This window comes from Mirounga leonina, unplaced genomic scaffold (genome assembly GCF_011800145.1).
Source record: "Mirounga leonina isolate KUSES-001 unplaced genomic scaffold, KU_Mleo_1.0 Mir_104, whole genome shotgun sequence".
Classification (NCBI taxonomy): domain Eukaryota; kingdom Metazoa; phylum Chordata; class Mammalia; order Carnivora; family Phocidae; genus Mirounga; species Mirounga leonina.
The window spans coordinates 14,373,883-14,399,176 of NW_023270231.1; the positions used below are offsets into that span (position 1 = coordinate 14,373,883).

The 25,294-nt window shown below is 43.3% G+C and overlaps 2 protein-coding genes across 2 annotated transcripts in view; one reads left to right on the forward strand and one right to left on the reverse strand.

The window, feature by feature from the left end:
• The window catches only part of DOCK2 (dedicator of cytokinesis 2), a 418,491-nt gene that overhangs the window by 203,952 nt on the left and 189,245 nt on the right, over positions 1-25,294 (forward strand). The gene's annotated exons all lie outside the window — the stretch shown is intronic.
• Positions 4,685-23,327, reverse strand: INSYN2B (inhibitory synaptic factor family member 2B). The gene is made up of 3 exons (XM_035014021.1): positions 21,760-23,327; positions 20,592-20,666; positions 4,685-5,241 (listed from the first exon to the last, which is right to left on the reverse strand). Exons 1-3 carry the CDS (start codon positions 23,103-23,105, stop codon positions 5,055-5,057), a joined length of 1,608 nt encoding a protein of 535 aa, XP_034869912.1. The 5' UTR covers positions 23,106-23,327; the 3' UTR covers positions 4,685-5,054.

The window sequence follows — 25,294 nt, forward strand, 5'->3', positions numbered from 1 at the left end:
GCAGAAGGAAAAGTTTACATAGACCCTTAAGGATGTGTTAGCATAATGGGTCCAAGGAAGCCAAGGTGACTCAATGTGACTGCAGAGCGGGCAGGGAAAGTGCCTGAGATGGGCGCTTCCATGGGAGAGGCAGGTGGGCCCTTTTGGGTTTGTAGTGACAGATCTGGTCTTACTTTCTAATTTTTTACCAGGAAGCCAAAGTGTGACGGGTCAGATCTAAATTTTGCAGTGATTGCTTTTGCTTGCAATGTGGAGAATGTGCTGGAAGGGAAAGGGAGTACACTTGTGGAGGCCAGTTAAGAGGAGGGGTTTGGAACAGGATGGCAGTATTGGAGGAGAGGCGTACTTATCTTGGCACCTGGCTTAGTCTGGCAGTGAGAAAAACAAGCTCTAGGTTTACTTTTCATGGACTGAGGGTCCTGTAGGAGACAGGCCGAAATCATATATTTGGGAAACCTCCGGAGTAGTGGTGATAGATGTGACCAATAGGAATTCAATCTGTAAGTTGGTTGAAAGACGGGGATGAAGTTGAGATGAAACTTCAAAAGGGCTTATGAGCATTAATTTGTCAAACATAGTTTACACCAAATACAGTGTTGGTTGGGTGTGGATTCGTCCCACAGCTTTTTTTATTGCAAGCCATACTTTATGAGCATAATGATCATTAAAAAATCTATGTTTCTTGGGACTTAAAAAAAAGAAATATGTTTTTGGTATACAGCAAGTTTGCCTTGAGCAGGTTGAAATGAAAGCCTTTTCAAGCAAAGGCCATATTGAGGCCTCTGCTCAGCTAATGAGGCAGTTGAACCTGCCTGAAAGGGTCTCAAATTTAGTGTCAGTGATTCCTGGGACTGCCCTGGGTCATGGTGTCCAGTAGACTTCCCATATTACTCCCACCACTACATTGCTCCAGCATGACTTCCCTGAGCTATTGCTGTGAGCCCTCAGATGACTCATGTAGCCTTACTTGACTGCCTCATGCTTAAAATGGCAGGAACCCAGGTCTTGCAGTGTCTTTCATCTCAAGGATACTTGATTCCACACCTCAAAGATACTTGATTCACCTCAAGATACTTGACAAGGATCTTTCATTTCTTAGAGTTCTATGCTGTGCTTGATATGCCTGCATGATCTTCTGGATCACTGAGGACTTTGTCAGGGAACATTCACCGTCATGGTTTCTGGTCTTAATAAGAGTTCATTCCTTATCAACACCATTTTTTGCCCTGAGAAAATCTTAAGCTTGTTTCTGAAAACCCACTGCAGCTCCATGAAGGCATCTTGCAACTTCTCTCCCAATTTACTTCAATCAGCAAATGAATGAATATACAATTATTGAGCACCTGTTGTGTGCTCTACATTGTGCTCAGGATTTTCATTCACTTAAGTATCAGACACCCTTGTAAGGCAAAGGTTATGTTCAGTATTATAGGAAAAGGAGTCAGAGGCTCACAGAGGTTAACTTTCACAAAGCCACCTAGCAAAAAGAAGGTGGCAGACTTTTGTCAAACCCAAGACTTCTGATTCTATGCCCAAGACTCCTCCCACCTTAAATTGGTAAACAAGCTGGCTTTAGTTGGCTCATGGACAATGAAGGAAAAAAAATTGAATCACATGATGAGAAAGTTGTTTTCTTTTCATTTCCCTCTCAAACATCCCAATTAGTCAAGTAGAAAATGTGTTTGGTGTTAAAGTAGCTTTAGCATGTGTTAAATATTTGCTAATCTCCCTTTTTAACAAAGAGAGCTGGTCTCAGGCTTAACACCGTCAACACTCAAATCTTAGCAAGAATTTAATAAAATTATTTTGATTTTATCTTCTATTTTTGGAACAGCATATTGGTTTCCTTATGGTGGTGATATAAAGCTGTCTTTTAAGGAAGAAAATTACAGGAAAAATAAAAAAATGTTGAATAAATTATATTGTATGGGCACAATAATGATAAAAAAATCAGGAAAGTATATCCATCTGAATGAAGCTAGGAACTATTCCATTGATTTAAACTGCCTCCTTTGCTCCTAGGACACGTAGGGCTTCATGTGATAATTGAGGCACTAAGTTCTAAATGTGTTCATTGTTGATTTGTTTTCCTGGGAAACATACAGAAGCGATTATAATGAAAACTATCCTTGTCACTCGAACCATTGAGTCATTTTTCTTAAGTTTAAATTTTATAACCCAAATCAACCCAAACTAGTAATGGAGTCTTAAAACCTAGGAAAAATATGTAAGTTTATTGCAAAAGATAATATCCCATTTAAAACAGTTTAGAAATTTACAAAACCTTACATTGGTACATAGTCTTTAAGAAGGTGCTCTATAGATGAGCTGGTATGAAGTTCCAAGTATAGTGAGTACATATTTTTTTTAACTACAGAGAAAGCAGCTACATAAACTCCTGCAACTGAAGTTGATGTATTGGTCTTTTTCCCTTCAATTTTATAAAAGTAATTTTTGTTAAATTAATATCTCTCATAAAACCATATAACCTCAAGTACAGCATTTCTGTAGAATATCATAGTAATGTTACATAATATTTTACAAAGAAGTGATTTCACATGGTAGGTGAGTAGAGGTTTGGCATATGGATCTGTGTGTTGTTTGAAACATAGAGATGATCATTTTTGTTCAGCAGGATGTTGTTTACTGAACCCATTTCCCTCCTATTTAAAGTGTTCAATATTCAGAAGAGACCCCCTTACCGATTTCAGGTTGGTGGCCTGAGCAGTGCTGTGTTGTGCTTTGGTATAGAATTATCATAGCCTCATTTGTTGTTGTTGTTGTTGTTGTTGTTTTCGAAATGTCAACATTTTCCAACTCCAGTTTCATTTAATTCAGTTGAGGATTTATCTCAGGTCCCCAACTCAGTGTTGTAAGTGTATGACAAGGTGAGCTTCATTATCCAAGAGGTGGATTATTCTTTTTGTGTGAGTTACCTCAGATACCTCTTCATCATTCCAGGCTAACTCTGGCAAGTGATCCTGCTCAGCTCTGGGTCATTCTGCATTCTGCTCATTTTGATGTTGGAATGTGCACAGAGCTTATAAAGTAGGTAGAGTAGGTATTTATATCTCCATTCAAGAGTGGAGACACAGGTCCTGAAAATTTAAGCAACTTGCCAAGGTTAGTGTAATAGACTGTTCTGTTGCCTGGGTCTCTTAATTCTAGGAACAGGATTATTTTTATTCTAGCATGCTACCCGAGAATATAAATTAATTTGAAAATTAGCATAAGCAAAGCAAATTAAGATGGAAGCTCTACTATGAGAAAAATTATATAAGAGATCCCAAATGATCTTATCTTATTGGATTATCCTCTGTGCTGTTCTTTTCTACTGTTGGGGCCAACTGAGAGTTGATTGTGTGGATACAGAAAGATCTGTGGCTTTTAGCCAGTGGTAGCATATCTTATTGAAATGTGACTTCTTAAGTATGACAAGTGTATTTATCTTAATTCCAACTTAGTGTTATGTATTCCGGTCTCATTTTGTGGGTTTAAACATTACACTAGAAACAGAATGAGAACATCTTGAATGACATTCCAAGACTTAAATAGTACAAGCCGAGACTCTTTGCCAAACTTCCCTCTTGCTCCCACTGAAATAGCTTTGTGCACTGCAGCACGGTGACAGGGAAAGGTGAAGCTGTTGGAGTGGTTTGTTCAGTTAGTCTCAATTTGCAGTGGGGTACATACATCCCACGTGCACTCTGTAGACTCTAACTCAGACACCTGATCTTCAGCAAAGGGGATTATGAAATGCCTTCTTCACTGAATGCTTGTTGAGCTTTAGGATCCCTTTTCTAAGCATCATCAATGCAACCACAGGCTGGTAGAGAATTCAATGCAAAGGATACAAGCCTTTCCAACCTATCCCTTAATCCCCAAGAGTATGTAGCAATTAATTCTATTACTTTAGTAGTTTGTTCAGCCATGCAAGTTTGACTGGACCCATATGTATGAGGGTCTTGCCAAAAGAATGAGTCAGACTTCAAAAGAATTCAGACTTTGGGAAGGAAAGGTCTTTAATACAAAAATGGAAAAAAATATATCCTCATCCCCAGTCCTGATGCTTCTTCAATCAGGTGACCATCACGTGGTCATCACAAAGGGAGATTGTAAAGATTAATATACCTTGGAACCTATCTACAAGGCTGTTGCTGGGATGAATGAACAAGAATCAGTGTTGTGTTTTATCTTAGTCTTATGTTACTGGTAAGATGAAATGGACAGACAGCTACTGGATCTCGTGGTCTTAAATACTGCAGGGACATTAACTGTGGAATCTTAAAGTTCAAGCCCAAACCAGGTCCCACCCATTTGCCGACAGGTCTCAGGCCCCAGGATGAGAACATGATGGTTTAAGGTAGGCCCTGCAGTAGTTACAACTGCAGGATAGCCATACCACCAAGTTCCTTATATCCTGCTGTAACCTCACTCTGCCAGACTGTAAAGCTTACACAACATGAGATGACACATCCTTGATTTGGGATCTAAGGGCTAATTAAAAATAAAAATGACCCAACCCACCAGGTGATCTTGCATTTTTATGCCCTACCTACTTCTGTTGTGCTTCTATATGCCAATATCTTAGAAAACTGCCGTTTATGTATCTAATTTTTTTCTGGGGTATCTGCTTATAACGCTCCTCTATCTTCCTGTTATTCACAATATTTTTTTTTCTTTTGGGATGATAAACCCAGGATGAGAAGGAAGTGTTTAGCATCATGGAGGTGTTGGAAATGTGATAGGGTTTTGCTCATGGTGGGAACCTAGACTCTTAAACAAGGATGTGGCCTGGTCATGTGTGACAGCGAACTAAGCAAGTGGTGACTCTAGGGTCCATGAAGTCCTCAGCAAGCAGCATTACTCATTCAGGTGAGATTAGTGGTCAGGTGTCCAGCAGCAGCTAAACCAGCCCTGAGTCTTTCCCATTTCACAAGTTGAATGGCTAACCACCTGGGGCCTGTGCTAAGAAGCAGAGAAGGCCTGAGGGCAGTGATTTCTCCACCTTGGGGAGGTATCTGGGAAGGGCAAAGGGAATGGACCCAACAAGCTCAGATCCACCAGAAGCATTTCTTCTTCACTTTCTTGGTTTTCCTCCTTAAGTCCTGTTTCTCAGGGACTGGGGTTTCTGCTGGGGACTTTGGTGGGGGAAATGTCTCCTCCACTGGTTCTGCTTCCTCCAGACTCTGTAGAACTTCATGGAACCTGCCTTCCTGCTGCCGAAAATCATATTCTACACTGAAAAACAGAGAGGAGAAGGGAGGAAAGTAAATTCAAATCAGCACATACTGATATAGCATCACCGAGTGTCCAACTGACATGGAGGAGCATAGGCTTTAGATCAAGCCCCACATGCTTAGGTACCTACTGACCTTAGGAAGATTGTGTCAGCCCTCTCAACCTCCAGTTCCTCATGGATGAACTGGCACCTGAAATGCCTTCCTTTTGGGGATGCACGTAAGTCTAAATGAGACGTGTAATATGACAGCCTGATAGTAGGTGTTCAGTAAATATTGCTCCAATCTCTCTCACACATTTATTTAATGTTATTATTAATTCTTTTTATACATTTTGCATAAAACTGCCTCATTATAGAAGATTTAAATAATACAGATGAATATACAATAAAACTGACAACTCAGTTTCCTCATCAATAAAATGGACACAATAGCAGCAACAATCTCAGCAGCTTTTTTGGAGTTAATACATATATTAACCAAGTGAGAGAATACAAAGGAAGTACTTAGAGCAGTACTTGGCAGGTAGTAAGCCTTCCGTATTTGGTTGCTCCTATTAATGTTGTTATTATTATCATCATTACCATTATTACCACTAATACATTATGTCTTGCTCTTTGCCTTGCTTCTCAATTGAACAATGTGGCTTGGAGAGCTTTCCATATACACTTACCTCATAGTATTCCTCCATGTAAACATATTTAAATACTTTCCTTTAATGGGCATTTCTTAATCTCCATTTTTTCTTTGCTATTTTATTTGTGTGTTTTGGAGTCATTAATGTACAGATTCCATTGTATTATCTGTAAGGTAAACATGATGCACTTGGGGACTGGGTGTTCCCAGTGGTTGAGAGAGTCAGAGGTCAGGAAGTACAGAAGTTCTGGCTTGTTCACAGTGGGTGCTCACAGTGGGTACTCACACATGCCCTTGAGGGCTTGAGAATCAGGCCTGCCGGTGTGTCAGGGTTTGTCAGCTTGACTCATTAACTCTGACTCAGTTTTTCCAGAAGCTGGAGAGCCAGGCCAGAAAGAATGAATCCTGCAGATGCCTCCAAAGGCTGTGCATGGGTTCTCTCTGCCCTTAATTGTCCACTTTCCTCCCTAGGAGATTTCCTTATGGAGGAGTTTTCACTGCCGAGATGATTATAAGAAGACTCTTAAACTCTTAGCTGTGTTTTCACCTGGTTTCATTCTAGAGCCTCAGATGGCCCAAGATGAGTAACCAGTGTAGGAGTGCGGAGACTGGAGGAAATGCAGAGTCGCAGAAACAGTGTATTCTCTTTGCTTGGGTAAGGAGCGAAATGAAATGCTCTATATGGAAGACAGAAGACCCCTACATTGGTTTGTGATGCAGCATGACATTTCTATCCCTTTCTACCCAGCAAGGGATAAAAAGGAGCTATCATTAAACGGACACTTGTCCTTATCTACTATCCCCATGTCACCTCACAGAGACCCAGGATCAGAGTAAGTGCTGCTGGAAAGGCAAATCATGATTGTCACACATGACTAATGAAGCCCCCCAACGGGCATTCCAAGATGGAAGAAGCTAAAGAGTCAAAAGAGCCAGATAGCATGTTTTGTAGCCAGACCGATGGGGTGTCAATGCTGAGGGAGCATTGGGAAGATGTTTCTGTATTTTTGATAAGCTTCACCCAGATTTTCTTCTCCTTGGTGTCATCCTTTCTTTTTACATTCCTCCTTGGTCTCTTCTATAGGGACATACTCCTGGCTGGATCGCTTATATAATGGCTGTGTTTTTCAAAGCAAAGTTCCACAACTGATTAGCTGTGAGTTCTTGGGGAAGTCATTTCTCATTTTTTTAAGCCTCAGTGTCCTCATCTGCAAAATAAGCATGGTACCTACTCATAGGATTTCAGTGAAGTTTAAAGGATATACATGTACAACACTCAGCTCAGAACAAGGCACCAAGTATTCAGCCAGTCATTCAACAAATATTTATTGAGTATCACCCATGTGCAAGACCCTCTGGTCGGTGCTAAGGAAGGAACGGTAGACAGATAGATAGACATTATTTCTGGCCTCCTGGTACTGGTAGGCCAGTGGCTCTGTGTCTTTGGTAAATGCCAGTCAACATCAAAAGCAATTAGGGACATTTTAGCCAAAGCCAAGGATTTGCCAGGTCACTGAACAGAGGCATCCACAAACTCAAACATTGAGGCTTTCACTTCCAGGATGCACTATCCAGTGCTGCACTCTTGTTTGTCTCTGGACATGGGGTGAATTTTTGTCTGTACAACCTGCACCTCATCCCCCGCAGTAGAAACTCAAGGAGATAGATTCAGGGGCTGGGTAAGAGTTGGTCTCCAACAACCTCTGCATTGCTTCAAGGAAAGCATTTAAAGCAGTAAGTTGCAAACTCTGATTCTTACCCCCACTAGCATTAATTCACGGATAGGGGACATCCACATTCACAGTTCTGTTACCTCCTAAAATATTCCTAGCCTTCCCCCACAAGGCACAAAATTAACCTCTATCCTAGATTACAATATAGAGCCCAAGAAGGTGGGTACCTCCTGCTCATTCTCAGAATTTCCTGTGCTTTCTGGTATAGGATAGTCCATCCACCTATCCAATCAGCCAGATAGCCAGCCAACCATCCATTTATCCATCTATCCATCCATCCATCCATCCATCCATCCATCCATCCATCCATCCATGCATACATCCATCCTACCTACCTCTAGCCATCCAGCCAGCCAGCCAGCTGGCCAACCAGCCATTTATCCTGCCCTGGGCCTGACACTGTACTCAGTTGTAGGGACTAATAGTAAGATAGTAAGATGTGGATACTGCTCTCATGGATCTTACATCCCAGCATGTGAGATAGATGATTAAACTAACAAATTGCTTTACAAATTGCTTTGCATTTATCTCAGCTACCCCTACCTTCCAGCAGTTCATGCATAAACCTCTACCAAATTATATGAACAGACACATAAACTGGCCTCCTTCTTTATATGTAACTTTTCTCTGACTTCACAATTCAAACAAACAAATGACAACAGCAACAAACCACTTGAGTTTGTTAAGATTCACAATAGTGTCCCAATACCAATTAGAAAAAAATAATGTTCTGGGGGATTCCAAAATATGTATAGAACTGGCATACCTGGAGAGAGAAGAGCCAGGAAACAGAATGTTAACTCTGTCGCATCATCACAATTTAAAGTTCAGCCCAATATAGAGAATAGAACAGGGCCTCTCAAGGGGAACACTCCTGGGTTTGAACAGAGGATATACCACTTACTGGCTGGGTGACCTTGGGCAAGTTGCTACTCTTTCTGAGACTCAGTTGAGAGCAGGGATTATAAAGCTACCTCACTGGGTAGTTGTGCAGATGGGACACAATAACAGGTGAAATGTCCTCTTGTAGGATATGGTGTCTGCCCACCCCCCTCTTCACTAAGTCTTTTGTCTTCCTATCTTAGGGACTGAATGCCTTTCCTCCCCACTCATACCTTTAGCTCTTCAGTAATTGTACACCTTGTCAGCAACATCACTCTTCACTCCTCCCCTCCATATACATTCAGGGAAGAATACACTCTTTATGTTTCTATGGAAACACCACAGGTTTCCATTATAATCATTAGGGCTTAGGAAGCTCCCCACCCCCCTCCTGCAACTGTCCCCACTGGTCTTGACAATTTAAAGGGGATTGAAAGTAACTTTCTTTTCAAGGACAGGCAAATAGCAGAGTATAGAGAAGCATGTACACTTTGGAAAGAAATTGATTAATGTTTTTTAGGCCAAAGCAATTTATTAACATAAAGGAAAATTGTCACTTTTCTTCTTATTCATCCATTTGACAAACTACTGTTTAGTTTGGAGGGGAGGAGAGGGAGTATATTTTGTTTTGGTAGCAGCTGCCTTATAAATAGGCAGGGGGCAGTGCCCTCTCTCATCTGTTTTCATTTTGAAAAAAAATTGGTAAGAATTCAAATAAATTCTTAGCAGAGGATTCTTTATAGATTCTGGGGAGTGACTGTCTGCCTTGGGCTTGGTATCAAGGTAGAACACCAGTAACTTTTCCAACCTCACCTCCACTTCTTATTTTCCTCTTAATCTCCCTACCCTGACACCCTTAGCATTTGCTGCCACTCATATTCCATAGTCTGGAGGAGAGAGGTGTTGAGTGCTTAGCTTGTGCAGAGCTCTGCACACAACTTGGGGCAAAGGGTGGTCAAGAAGTTGTTGCGGTATAGGCTTCAGGCCTGGAACCATTGAGATAGTCCAGAGGTTAGTCCTCTGTGAGGTTAGTCCTCTGAAGATGCATGGAATACCTAACACCTGGTCCAGGGGTGCCCAACTCACTGGGGAGTCTTAGAGACCTTTCTGCCCAAGATGCCTGTGCATGGCACCACACTGCGCTTAGAAAGTGAGCTGTGTGGAAAGCAGGAGTGGAAGAGAGCTTTCGGGTTTTCTTCTTGAGGGCACCTCACTAATCTAGCTGACAGATCAGTGCTTTAGCCATCATGCTAGGTGAAAAGTAGAGGATGTTTTTCTAGGTAATTGGAAGGAGCGAGAAGCCTAAGTCATGGCTTGTCTGGAATAAGAAATAGAGAAGCAAAAAGTAGATAAATACATAAGTAGATAAGCAAACAAAAGAGCCAGGTTCTAGATGCAATATCTTGGCTGGGCAAACTGAAGTTGGGTGAGCCGAAGGAGATAAAAGTTTATATAGGAACAAACAGTAGAAACGTCTTACTTTTAGATAGCACTTTCATATTGCAAACCTTTCAGATCTGTGTTTTTATTTTACCCGTACAATAGCCCAGGAAGATGGGAAGATTGTTATCCCCATTTAACTGACAAAGGGGTTGGCAAAGGGAAGTCACACCATGAGTTATGATCAGAATCTAAGCCTGGTTTCCTGACTCCCAGTCCTTTGTTTTTCCTAAAGAGATCAAACGCTTTATCCCAGGGTTTGGCTATTACGGGAGGTCTTATTCTAAGAAGAAAGGAAGAATGAGAGTACCTGCAGAGTGTTAGGTGAGGACATTTAAATGAATAATAATAACTCTAATGAGGATTGGTGCCTGGGTGGCTCAGTTGTTAAGCGTCTGCCTTCAGCTCAGGTCATGATCCCAGGGCCCTGGGATCGAGCCCCGCATCGCATCTCATCGGGCTCCCCACTCGATGGGAAGCCTGCTTCTCCCTCTCCCACTCCCCCTGCTTGTGTTCCCTCTCTCACTGTGTCTCTCTCTGTCAAATAAATAAATAAAATCTTTAAAAAAAAAATAGCAGTAATGAGGAGAAGTAGGAAGGTGGGGAGGAAGAGGAAGTGGAGAGAGAGGAGGGGTGGCAGGAAGACAGGGAGAACTACCACTACTCTCATTTATGAAGTTTCATCTGGATTATGGACACTATACTACAAGTTCAGTAATTCTCTCATGTCTCATGTAATTCTCACAACCCCATGAGAAAGATATTAACTTCATTTTACACACGAAGAAACTGAGGCAAGGAGAGGTTAAATATTCTGTCAAGAGTACACACTAGGAAGAGACAGGGCCAGGATTTGTGCGCCTACACTGTCCAGCTCCAAAGCTTGTATACTAAGGTATACTGTGCTGAAAGGACCCAGTAGTCTCTAGCTGTGTGAGGTCCTAGTTGCCAAATGTGTATGGGGGGTGGGTGGTGAGGTGGTGCTGATCAAGGCCTGGTGTACCTTAATGACCTCACAACCCTCTGTGAAACTAGACCAAACCCAGAGCTGGGCAGCATGGAGGGCACTTTATGACCCAGCTGACCAACCCACTTCATAATAGTGTTTCTAGCTTACAGGGCAGTTCTGACCATGAGGCTGCATTCCCAGAGAAGATGGGTACCCCGTTAAGAGGAAGCTTACTCAAGGTCATATAGGGACCCAGCAATCTTGGGTCTACTGTAGGCTGCTGAGGTCTGTGGTGGGCTTTTTGCACTTCCTTCTTAGCAGGTGAGTCTTGCTCTTGTATAAAGAGAAATGGTGACAAGCCACTGCCATAAACCATACATTCCAGGCAAGGTGGCTGAGACATTAATGATCCTCAGCATCTCCCTGAAGACAAAACATCTTCCAAACCCCTCTCCATCTTTTCATCATCTCTGTCAGAATGCTTCTGTGGCCCCTCTTGCCATAGAACCCAGGTGCACCACAGATTCATTGACCTCCTGCAACTTTCTTTTTTAAAGAATTAGCTGTAAGAATCAATGGAATTAACGAGGATAGTTTGGTTCCCCTCCACTTGGATAAATCACACCACTTTGGAAAGTGTCTCTGGGGAAGAATTACAGTCTGGGAAGGTAGGAGCTTTTGTTAGTTTGTTCCCCCCCACCAGCCTGGAAGGGATTTTGTTCCTAATGCTTTCTTCTAATGACCAGTTTGCTCATTATTTATCGGGTATAATTTTAAGCTTCACAACTTTAGCCATTTTAAGTTGGCAAGTGTACCCCTCCTCCTAGGGCATCTGTCTGCTGACGAGTCCTCAGAGAATTGCAGGTTCCCTTCTTGATACATTAATAAGTAGGACCAAGCTGTAGAAATCTTCACTGCTGATCGCTGTCTATGAAAAAAATCTGCCCTGCCTTCTGTAGCTCTGTGTCAAGCAGGTCTTGAGGTTAGGCCCTCAGAAGTGGCAGGTCATCTCAGAGAACCTTAACATGTACATTCACTGATTATGCAAGGTCAAAGGTAAGAGGTAGGCACAGGAAAATCTCCTGAAAGCAGGATCGGTTTGAGCTCTGGCTGCATTAAATCTTGGACAAGTTGTTCATGGAACCCTGTTGAGTCTCAGTTTCCTCATCTGTAGAGTGATACCAACAACCATACCCACATTTTAGGGTTTTTGGGAGTCCGAAATGAGATGATACTTGTACAGTGTTTAGCAAAGTGCCTGGCACTGTGCCTGGTTCAACAAACTAATGATTGTTCCATTAACTTGATAGAGAAATAAAAATTGGGTCGTTCTGTGGTCAACTATGACCTCTGTGCCAACAGCCATCCATTTGTTATTCCTGTGAAATTCTAAACTTGATTGATTTTATATTTATGGTATGTTTCAGCCTCTTTAGCTATTAATGCATTAAAATAGGTTTCGTTTTTATTTCAGATAAATTGCTGATGCTATAAATCCTACTTTCTCCTTGCATTCTAGGGAGAAGAAGAAAGGGATAAAGCTACTGAAAGAAATGGGGGCTAGAAGCAAATGTCTTGGGGATCTACCTTTCGGGGCTCAGAGAAATTTCCACATGTACTCCAAACTCTATGTCTGTTTCCTACAAAAGAGAGAGTTTGAGCCATGCTTGGTGGCAGTTGTTTGGGGGATGCTGGATGGTATTGCCATAATGTCCCTCTTCCAGCATTTGCAATAAACACTGCTCAGTCCATATTGAAATGTGGTGAGGGCTACAAATGCCTCTGGGATTACTAGAAAGAGCAGATATGCTGTGTAATTTATAATTATTTTTCACTGCGGACTTCATCGCTGGCCAGAGGGAGGACTGTGGTTGGAAGGCGAAGCTCGCACAGTTCACCCAGCTCTACACTGGCAGAGCATCAGAAGCAGACAAAAAGAAAATACTAAATAATTTAAGTGGGAAGTGGGTTACTAAACCCACAGGCCTGGGTGCATATTGCATTTCTAGTAAAATAATGCCTTTTTCTCTAGTTAGGTAACAGCTTTAAGTGACAGGCAAGGCTAGGACCCAGTGGTCAGAAAGCTTCACCACAGAAGGAAACTCAAGGGAGACACTCAGCACCTCTGAGTGTATAACCCTAGGTGGCTCATGTTAGTCTCCAGAGCCTCTTTCCTTGGTAAGGTGCAGGTCTGGCTTTTCTCCTGCAGGGCACACGGCTGTAAGGCTTTGTCCTATGTTCCAGAGAGCTCTTTCTGATGCGTTTTGAATATCAAAACTGTGAGGGAGTGACACCGGAAACAATGGGAAAGCTGGTTGTTGGGTACAAAGGGTGGTGCTTGCAGCCAAATCTCCTTTTGAATATCCTTAACTTCTCTGTCTGGTTCAGAAGGAGTTGTAACAGTAGAAGAATCAATAATGGTGAAAAGGCAGCCCGTGGTCTGTGGAGCTTGAGGAAGTGAGGATGGTGGTGGAGGCTCCTGGCATTCGGTGTCATGCATATTACCTGGTTCAGGAGCATAGGGTGACTACACCTGTCTGGTGAAGAGGGGGTGGTGGTGTGGGGCAGCACTTTGCATACCCACCCTAACTGGTATTTGTGATTGCTCCTCCAGGACTTGCCAGAGGATAGTCCTAGCATTTGGGCTCTTGGCTTTGGAGCAGAATCAGGCTTTAATTGGTCTTAACCTTAATTGGAGGAGGAATGTCAGCAGGGATTGCCATTCCCTTCCTGATCTCAGATGAGGCCTGAGGAGCTGGGAGATGTGGCAGGAAGGAACGATTACAAATGGAGGCCCTAAGTAATGCATAAGGCAAGCCTGGGCCCCAAAGTGGACTGACAGAGACTCATTTTCCCTTCTCTTTGGAAACAGGAGGCCTCAGAAGTTACGCTTTACTATATGAGCAAGGCCCCTGACCTCCTCTTCCTTTCCTGTTGCATCCACTCTCACATGTACCCCCTTGTTAGATCTGTATATGATCACCTAACCCTATAATTAGTAGAAAGGTAAGTCATCTTTCCAATGATGCATTTAAAACAAAAACTGTTTGCTGAGCTATTTTATTAGCAAGAATTTTCTTTTCATGGGCATGTAGGCTGGTTGTCACAAAAGTTTCTAGTAAATCAACTGCCATCTCTTCCTTTCAAGACCCTGGTTTTGGGGCGCCTGGGTGGCTCAGTCATTAAGCGTCTGTCTGCCTTTGGCTCAGGTCATGATCCCAGGGTCCTGGGATGGAGCCCCGCACCGGGCTCCCTGCTCGACAGGCAGCCTGCTTCTCTCTCTCCATTGCTTGTACTCTCTCTCTCTTGCGCTCTTTCTCTCTCTCTCAAATAAATACATAAAATCTTAAAAAAAAAAAAGACCCTGATTTTACCTAATTGAATGTCTCTTAAGCTTTATTGGGATCAGAGCTTCCCAAGGAGCTTGCTATAACTTCAGACTCCCATCCTTCACCCCACCCCCCGCTCCAGCAGGTTTGGGGCTTTGTGAAGGCCAGCAACCAGGATTCAGATACCCAGGAGACTCCCATGCAGGTGATCCATGATCACCCTTTGAGAACATTAATTAAGGCCTGCATCTAAAATATAAACCCTCATGATGCCCTTGGCTGAGGGGAACTCGGCCATGTAGCATTCTGCGGACACCCCTCAAATAGGTCTGGTCTCTGAAGGCAGCATGCTGTGGAATCTAACTAGCAGGCCCTAGAACTGAGTCCCAATCTTGTCATTGCCACTTACTAGCTTCAGAGTAACTGTGCATATGCCTCACTTTCTCAGTCCCAATTGTCTAATCTGAGTATTGTGCAAGTACCTGAGCCTCAGTTACCTCATCTGCAAAATGGGAGTATTTTTATCTGTCTCACATGATGGTGAGGATTAAATGTGAGAACAAAAGGCATTTATAATGACCAGTAATAATAGACACTCTCTTCTTATTTCTTTCTCCTAATCTTCTTCCCAATAGATCTCTGCCCTCAGCTAGCTGTTATAATTATAAAAATCATCAAAAAAAAAAAAAAGTCAAATAAACTGACCTCCTATTAGATGTGAGTTGTTTATGAATCTGAGAGTTTAATCTGGCTGTATTATTATTGCTACTGAAACAAATCATCACAAATTTAGTGGTTTAAAACGACACAAATGGTACTCTTAGAACTCTGGGGATCAGAAGTCCTCCAGAACTATAAATCACGGTGTCAGCAGAGCTGTGTTCCTTCTGGAGGCTCTGTGAGAGAGTCCGTCCCTTGCTTTTTCCACCTTTTAGAGGCTGTCCACATTCTTTGCTTATGATTTCCTCTCTGGAACCTGTTTCTGTTGTCATATCTCCTTCTCTGACTCTGCATTTTCTGCCTCCCTCTTCCTTTTATAGAGATCCTTAGTATTTAATCGGGTCCACCTGGACAATCCAGGCTACTCATCCCATCCCAAGATCCTTAACCACATCTGCAAAGTCTCTTTTGCCATGTAAGGTAACATATTCACATATCCAGGAATTAGAATAGGGACATCTTTCAGGATCATCATTCTACTCACCACTCTGGGTTTTGATATTTTACCAAGAGAGACTGCAGATCTAATGTCTTAAACCCGTTTCCCAAAGAGATCACTGGGGCAGTTCAGATACCATAGAAGGGAGATACTTATTTGAGCATGGAGGGAGTTTGTGGTTTGCCACAAATCAAACTTTGCCTTTCCAACCACAGCCGGTACAGAAGTACTGGGCAATAATGTTGGATGGCCGTGATGAACAAGGATCTCAATGTCCTATGAAATTGCAACAAGCTCTCTGATTAATCGAAGAAAGATTTGATTAGATTCTATCTTGTTTAGAGTATGTAGCATTCCAGGTATTTGAAAGTCAACAATCTTTGTACTACATTCGGTTGTTGTTTGATTCAGTTCAAAAATATCTACTGAGGACCTGCTGCATAGAAGCCTTCCTTCCCCAATAAGAACATTTGATTAATTAAGACCCTCCACTTCCCAACCAAGAGTAGGTTTTACTTTTGGGCAATCTAAATAACTATCTCTAACCCACCACTGCTTTTTATCCTTGCCCCAGTCAATGTAGCCATTTCCTTTTTTGACAAATATCTACTGAGCATCAACTGTGTACTAGACACTGGCCCTCAACTTTGAGATATTAGCCGTCTGCTGAAGGAAAGAAACTCATCAACACTATGTTACAATGCAATAGGATAAATGGTATAGCAGAGGAACATGCATGCTATGGGGTTCCACCATAGGAAGGAATGTAAGGTTATCCAGAAGAACTGGCTTTTAAGCTGCAAGAGAAAATTTCCAGACAAGACGGGGCAGAAGAGGCATTCCAGGAAATGAGAGAACTTATGCAAAGGCACCAAAGCATGATAGAACACACAGTATTTGAAACTAGCCAGAGTTCTCTGTGGCTGAGGAGAAATAGGAGACCCAGCAGGTAAGAAGGTTAATATCACATTCAGAGGGCCCTGAAAAATTAACTAAGTGCAGCAACAGAAACCAGGGCAAAATTGTTTAGCAGGGGAGTGACATGTTGAGATTTTACTTTTCAGGTACTTCAGCAATCTGTGTGGAGGATTACCTGGGATGGGGCAAAAGGGACTTACGGCAAAAAGATGAGGTAGTGTTCAAGTGACAAATGATGAGGGCCTTGACTGACCAGAGACAGAGGGGAAGAGGCTAAGGGGATGGATTTAGCAAGTAGGATTAGTAGCCAGTTTGATGTGTGCTGTGAAGGAGAAGAGTGAGGCAGTGGGAACTAAGGTTTATGATGTCATGGTTAATGATGTTGAGCAAAGTAAGAAATAATAGGAAGAAAATAAGGAGTGTGTTTTGATAAATGGTGAATTTGAGGTGGCTTTGGGATACCAACATGGAAATATTTATAGGTAAACAGAGAGAGAGAAAGAGCAATCTCATGAAAAAGGTAGGGGAGGGTGGTGTCACAGAAATAAATTTAAAACCCGTGAGTGCAGTGGAAACCATGAAAAGAGGCTAAGGCTGAGAAGAGGAGGCAGGAGAGAGCTGTTCAGGTAGACCCCCATACACTCAACAGCTCTTTTGCTGCTCTCTCCTCTCCAGCATCTTTTAAACCTTCCATGGCCAACCTCCCCCTTCACCCATTTCAAATGCTAAGTTTGCAGCTTGCTCTTTATTAGCATTTCCTAAGCAACAGGCTTAGATGGGAGAAGAAATTTTTTTTTTTTTTTAATGAGAAAGACTTCCTATTCTTTCCCCTAAAACATCTGAGGCATTTTACAACTTAGACCAAGCAGATTTTTTCTGGGATTTGTGTCCAGAAAATAAATGCATGATTGGTGTAGCCAAAGACCTCCAAAGAGACTCGGTGATTATTTTTTTAGAGTGACCGTGAAGACAAAGTGCTGGAAAAGCAGAGAACAGCTGAGGGATGGAGGAGGGATGTGGCGTGGAGGGACACAATGGCCTTGAGAAGAGGAAAGGAGCTTATTCCTTAGGACAGCGTCTCTCAAACTTCATGGTTCATTCACCACCTTCTAGGCCTTTGTGAAGCTCCCCACACCATCTGCATGTTTACTTACTTTTTTTTTCTCTCTAAATCAATTCACTTTTAAACTTGAACACTTATCCAAAACAAGAATATCACTTTTGAAAGTGGAGACTTGCATCACTTGCAATGAATATATGGAGGGACTAGTTTTCAAGGTTAAAAACTTCAGTAAAAACTTTAAAACCCTCTGTTTGGATACTGTTGCTTGCCTATGGCTATGAACCTGAGAGCGGCTTTCTCTTGGCAAAGAAGTGTGATAAGCAAGCATTAGAAAGGCTTTGAAGATACTCTAGTACCAAACTCAGATTTCCCCTGTTAGATAATCAGAGGAATTGAATTAAATTTAAAAAAAGGACAATCTTCTCACCAGGTAATTCAGTGTTACTTAATGTTGGTACCACGGGTGGCGTTCACCCAACCCTTTGAGTAACTTGTCCTAGGATTAACACTAAAGCAGTGAGGAGATTGGGGACTAAACAGCCTGGGACCAGCTTAAGGTATAGAGGCAATTCCCACACTCTTCCCTTGGTACCTATAGTAGTCACAATTCCAAGGAGCCCATCCTCCCTGCCGTATGCAAGCCCCTGGGAGCCCCTGAGAGTTAGGCATGGGATCTGTAGGTATTGGTATAGTGCTGTTCTCCTTGGTGAGGTAGGATCTGCCAGAATGATCCATGGTAAGAAGAAAGCCAAGGGGCAAGGGGTTGGGGCACCCAGAGGGCTGTTCTTGGAGCAGGGAAAATGAATTGGATAGAACAAATGACCTCTCGATGGAAGCAAGTAGCATAGCCATAGCCTTTGGCTAATGAGGCCACTTGGAAAACTTTATGTGTTGCTAACTTAGCAGCAACATCTCCGCAGAAGACCCAGCAGGCAACCTATCAGGCGCCCATGTGCTTTATGTACAGTGATGGGGACTGGGCCCATCCATCATCAGGGAGAGGGACTACAGCTTAACAAGGCCTGAGGATGAGTATTTCACATCGCTTATTCATCAGTTTGTAAGATCTGACTTCCCAGGACACAACACAAGGTTTGAAGTCATTTGAAATGTTTAAAAAAAAAAAAAAATGACAACTCTCATCTTCCCACTTTACTCTGATGGGGATGTTGTTCTGATCTCTTTGCTTTCATCAAATTAATTGCCCGTTCCTTCGCAATGGCTTAGATACAAGGCTGTAGATACTGTCTGGGAGAGCAGTCTGGCTTTGAATGGTAATAAGGGATGGACGCATACAATGGCTGTTCTTGGAAAACTGGAAAGGGATGTGTGTGTGTGAAGGTTTGCTAACCTGTGCAGGGGTGTAACTTAATTTAGAATGTTTGCTTGGGATGTTTGAAGTACATACTAGAAAAATGCAAACATTCTCAGACTTTTGGAGGTCATAGTTTAGCCAAATATTGCCACTTTTAATTCAGCATAGAACATCAGAACGTCAGGACCGAAAGGGAACATAGGGACAATTTAATTAAAAGCCCTCACTTTTCAGATGAGGAAACTCAGAGGCCAGAAATGATTTGTTCAAGACCAGGCCATGAAACTCACAGTAGATTGAGAAATAACCCCTTGTCCTTTTTACTTACAGACCTCAATAAAAAGTCATCTAAAGATGGTAGAAAATACAGCATCCCCTGCTGAAAAAAAGAGACCATCCAAAATTTAAATGGAAGTTCATTAAAAGTCATTCTTCTTGTTTACGATGAATAGTTTTTTGTCCTCCCTAAATATCTAGACATTCAATAGTTTTTGTCCTCGTAGTGATTAGGAAATTTGCTTACGATAGGAGATAAAAAAAAAAAAAAGGAGTAAAAAGTTAGGAAATTGATAAGACTGCCTATTTACATGTTCTAATACCACAGGCCTTTTCCAGGGCTCCCTTTTCTGAGGGGATATTTTACACTGTGATAAAGGGCATTTCCTGTGAGTGGTTGTGAAACTTGTGTTGGTGTGAAAAGACATGGTCCTGTGACCCCCAAGCATAAGGAGTTGACAGTTCACTGAGAAAATGCCCAAGGTCCGAGGCCCTAAGTATAGGGGCCTCCTGACTTCCATTTCCAGCACCCCTCTGCCCCGCAATCCCTTGTTAGGATGAAATCCCAGGATTGCACTAGAGAGAAAGAGAGATTTTAGAAAGAAGACACAGACAACACAATCGGGCTTCAATTTGCTCAGGCTCTAGCTGCCTTTGTCCTCTGAGATAGAAAAGTAATAGCGAAAGCTTGACTGTATACTTTAGTCAAACAAAATTAGATGCCATCAACTGATGGCATCAAATGATGGCTTTTGACCACTTTTCTACCATGCCACCGAAAGTGGACTGCCAGCTAAGGGGGCATTGATCTTTCTAGTAATAACAGTAATAAGCCCTTGCATTTGTACAAAGGTTTGCAATTATACAAGACATTCACAAAAATGAGCTGATTTACTCCTCGTGGCAACTCTTACTAGGGATAATTGTCCCCACTCAACAGATGAGGCAACTGAGCCCCAGGCAGTTGAGCAGGCATCAGACTTGGGGATTTTGACTTCCAAGTTTAGCACACTTGCCACTATATGAGTTTTCCCATCTACCACTTACAAAAATCTACTTTATTGTAGCAACCTTACCCTCCGCTAGAAGGAAATGATGTACTTAGTAATGAACGCAAAGTGCTTAGCACAGTTCTTGACACATCTTACGTACTTGGCAGGTGATAGCTACCGTTGAGGAAGAGGCAGGGCAGTGGAATAATCATCACAGGGCTTGGGATCAGAAAGACCTGGATTTGAGTCCTGAGTCTGACCCCTCCTGCTCTCTGAAAATGTTTAATGCAAACTGGGTCACATGGCTTAGCTTCCCTGAGGACATTGACACCTGCCTCACAAGGTGTAACTGTGAAATGAGATACAAATATGCACGCAGAGCTTAGCGCGGTGCCTATACTTACTGTGAAGTAAGTGTAGGGCAATTAATGGGATTTGCTCATAGACCTTATTGTAAGGAAAGGAAGCAATGTCTGCCTTGGAACCAGATGTTAACATTTCATAGTTGAACACCTTGGTTTTTTTTTTAGGTTTCAGGTATTCAAAGGCCTCCTCTCTTTGCCTCTCTCTTGACTTTCGGTGTCTGAGTTTACGAGGGTGTTCTATGGCCCCCACAGCTTCTGTGCTCTACAGAGCAGGCCTTGGTTGTGGCCAGGTACCTGTATATGATGCACGCCGTGTTCTGGCAGGTACTGCAATTGTTGAGATCTTGACCAGTTCGATAAAAGTTGCGCCTGCAAGATAGAGCATTTCCTGGATAAATCCATGGGCAAAAGCCCCATGGGTTGCACACATTCTAGCTACCGGTTTCCTACAGCATAGCATTACCCCTCTTATCAGTAGCAATGCTCTAGAGTTGCATGGCAAATAAACAAGAAACCCGCAATAATGGGACCTCACATTTCTAGAGGGCTTTATAAATGTTTAAGCACTTTCATATCTGTTTTCATGCTGACGATAAGCCAGTGAGATGAGTCAGTTATTCTTACCTGCACCAATAGTTAGGGAAACTGAGGGACTTTGCAAATAGAAGGGAGATTATTAAAACCCCTGACCATTTCGTTCAGTGCATTTCTCCGTATCACCACAGTGCTTCTTTCTTATAAGGCAGTGTTGGGTCTGATTCATATCAGCAAATGCCAGTTAATAACTTCTTCCCTCTCCTACCCTTTTGTTGATTAGCTTTAGCCATTCCTTCTTCCCAGTCTTTAGGGGGCACTTTTTCAAAGGAAAGCATTCCATACCTAAACAAATCACTGCCTTCCCCTCCCCAGACTGGTGCTGAGTCACCCAGGAAAGCATTCTGTGACTTTTTCTCTTTGCAGAATTGTGATCTCATTTCAGTACCTATTTAGTGGATCAGTGATGGACTGGCCAAATCCATCAAAGTGGTTAGTGGAGGGGAAGATCAACAGTAACCTCAAGTCCTTTGTAACAAACACACAAATAACTAAAATCCTGTGCAAATACAGCAACTTGCTAGAAGGATGGACTTGGGGAAGTAGCTGTGTGCTGTCATCTTCTGCCATCATTCCGTCTCATTATAAAAATACTTTTTGACCCTGTTATTTCACTGCCCCCCTTTCTCCAGTCTGTTGATATTTGGAAACCAAAACAAATAGCAATGGAAATCCACCAAAGCCTAGAAATGAATGAAACCCATTCGGAACAAAGGGAGGCCATTGGTTATGATTTGGGGAAACCACAGAACCTCAAAGACTTTGGAGACATTTTATTAACAGAAACCAGTGCTCTCTCTCTCTGCCCCTGTCCCGGCAAATGACTTAACCCAGTAGTTTTCAATATATAAAAAAAAATTCACCTTACCCTTCTGTGAGAGCTCGAGCTTTCTCCAAATCTTGAATTACATTCAAAAGGACTTTAATTTTCTCTTGGTTCGAGTGCAGAGATTCCTCCACGGATTGCAGCCTGCCTTGGAGATCACAGAGCTCCCCCTGTGCCAGGTGAATTGGATTAATCCCACCAGTCTCTCCATTGTTCTGAAGTTTGGTCTCCCTTCTTGGAAGAGGAGATGGGAGGTGATTGCTTCCTGAACAGTTTTGAAACTCCATGGTGTCTGACTGGGTGGGGTTCTTTGCCATCTGCTCCCGACACATGGGGGCAGAAATTGACACGCTGTTAGTTTTGAGAGACAGTAGATCCTGGTGATTGTTACTCAATGAAGAACAGTCTGAAGCCCCTCCTGAATGGGTGGGCTGGCTGTGGAAGCCTGGTGAGGGAGAGCTGTGAGTCCGTGGAGGTGACGAAATACATGTTTCCTTTGACTGAGGTGACAGTGGGCCAAGGTCTTTGTCATCAGAGTTGTCTTTGGGCAAGAGCAATTCAGGTTTAAGTTTTCCTGTGCCTGGCATGTAGTTGGCATCGCTGGTGGCATCTAAGCAGGAAGGGGATCTTTCTGAACCTGATAGTGGCACTGTTCTCCCATCACCTGGACACGGGTCAACCAGAGGATGGACGGAGTTGCTTTTGTCACCTGACCTGTCTGGGCTGAGAGTGGACTTTCTAGCTGCCCAGGGAGGACTGTGGTAAATATCATCTGGGACCTGAATGGTAGCAGTTGCTTTCTCTGAGGGCCTCCAAGTCCCTGCTTCCAAGCATACGCTAATAGGCCCATTGCTTTGCACCTTGGACATTCTAGGAGGAAATGGGTGGGATACTTTGACTCTTCGAGGCCCATCCTCAAGATGCTGAGCCAACCTTAAGTAGGCAAGTTCTGAGGATACAATGTCCTGTTCTGAGAGGTTGCCGTTGACCTGGATGGCACTTTGGGATGCTGTTGGCATTTCTACCAGGGACTTGCTGGATGGGAGTCTCTTCCTTTTGAAAACTGGGAAATGCTTCCTAAGACTGGGGGAGGTTTGGATTGCAATGTTCCGAAAGCCCCCTGCCTTCTGGGACCTGGGGAAGGAGAGTGAGTAGGTGGGGAGGTGATGGTGCCTGGAGGCCTGAGTCTTGCCCATCACAGCTGGGTCCTCAGATGCTTGGATGTCAACCTCAGCTAGGCCAGGTGGAGTCTTACTGGTCCCATCTTCCTTGAAACGTACCTGCTGAGATTTGCTCCTGCGATGGTGAGGTTGTTTCACGAACTCCACTGACTCTAGGCTGTTACGCTTTAGAAGCACAGGCCGCACTTTCATATTTTGCTGGGCCATTGAGCCTCACTTGGAAGGATTGGGACCATACACTTCTCCGGGGCACATTGCCTTAGGTCTTTGGAACAGCATCTAATGATGGCATCTCAGATGCGGAGATCTGCCAGCCAGGATGAAGTGGTCCTCTCCTCCGTGTATGGGAGGCTCTGTTGGCCATTCCCAGCCAGTAGATTCTCCTTGGGAGCTATCCGTAATGCTCTCCCTGCCGTTAAAATTCTATTTCATCGTGGTGATAACTGCCACTTAGATAAACAATGAGTTAGGCTAATCATTAAACATCTGATCTACCAAGAGAGCTGGTGGGCTGTTTATCAAGAGAGGCTGGCAGGCGGTTCTGATCCCAGAAGAAGCTTGCTGTCTTGAACGAAAAGACAACAAAAGTACCATTTAGGGGATAGCGCCAGACTCCCAGTGTGTGAATTCCAAAAGAAACCTGCGACGTCTGGAACATACGGCTTCCTTTCCCAGAGCATCAATTTCCACTGTAGAACTGTAGGAAACTTAAACACATCTTCTTTCCGGAGCATGTAAACAGGCGGGGAAATCAGTGACCTGGGGGCTGGCTTCTTTGAGGATACATGATGCCCCTAAGGGAACATCCCCATTTGTGTCAATCACAAGTTCCTCCTTTGGGGCCATCGCTTTCTTTCATGCTGTTTCCTTGTTCGTCACAAAACCCAGTGGGGTGTGACCAGGATAGGATTGAGGCATCCGAAGGCATTCAGAGGGCAGAATCACTGTCTGAGTGTCTTGGCTGAAGTGCACATGTAGGCAAAGTGAGCCCCGTTCGCAGCCTCTGGAAATCTGAGTGAGAACTGAGACCACCCGGCCTGGGGGCAGGGGTCTGGGCCTGGCAGTCCTGCCAGCAAGTGAGGAGTGTCTGAAAGGGAAGAGAGAAGGGTTGCAACTGAGAATGCAGTTTGGACCTGGGTTTCTCTCCAAATACCAGCACCCTGCCTGACCAAGTCCTTTAGGGTGGCTCTTCTAGGAGTAAGTCAGCTGCAGTGCCCCTCTTTCTGTTCCCCTAGTGAGCCAACCACCTTGTGGCCGCAAGACCTTGGAACAAAATGCCTGTCTGCCTAGACCATTTCCTCCTCCCACTCCCAGGCATCACCCAGCGAACTCTTATTCATCTTTGAAGTCCCAGCTTATATGTCACTTCCTCAGGGAACCTTTCCAAGGACTCCTCCCTCATATACACCTTCAGTTCTAGACCACAGCAGGACCCTCCTCTGCCTTCTTGGCACATCCTTCATAACACAAACTGCAGCGGTCCTGAAAGAATCATTTATTTAGTGTGTATTTTCCCCACTAACCTGTAGGCTCAGGATGACAGGGGCTGGAGCTTTTTTTTTTTACTGCTTGGGTATTTCCAGCCTGCTTCTAGGCTCACTTTGGATGTATAATGAGCATTTGTTGAGAGAGTGGATCTCTTGGAAGCAAAGGAGGGCTGGGTATTGTGCAGAGGTCCTAGGGCGTCCTGCCAGTGCAACAGGGTGGTGAATTCCCTCTGCTTTGGCTGCAACATTTACTTAAGAACAAGATTTTCCCCTAATGTCTTCATTTTTCAATTGCTTTCCAGGAGATGAATGTGCATAAAATTATCCATGGAAGGTGTACCTTGTAATAAAAACAGTTACCATTTATTGAGTACTTATTTTTACCATACTAAGGCCTTTACATGCATTAATCATAACAGCTCACATTTACCAAGTGCTCACTAATGTGCCAGGTGCTGTTCTAGGCACTTTCCAAGCTATAACTCATTCATTCCCTGTCCTAGAGAGGTGGATACTATCATTATCCCTATTTTACAGCTGAAGCTGAGGCCCAGAAAAGTTAAGTAACTTGCCTAAGGACACACAGCTAGTGATGGAGCCAGTGTCTGAACTTACACAGTCTGTGCTCTTAACCTCTACACCCCATCGCCTTTCCAGTATTGCATTATCTCAGTAATCCTTACAACACATCTATGAGTATCGGAATCCTTCTTAGACTGATGAGGAAGCTGAGGTTCAGGGAAGGTAAGTACTCTGTGAAGGAGATGAGATGTAAGCCTAGGAGTCTGTGATTCAAAAGCCCGCGTTCTTCCCTGTGATGTTTTGACTTTGTCCCCTTGGGATCTGCCTGCTTTGTGGGGCAGGTTATATCAGTGATTTGAGAACAGAGTTTGAAGACATATGCAGGTC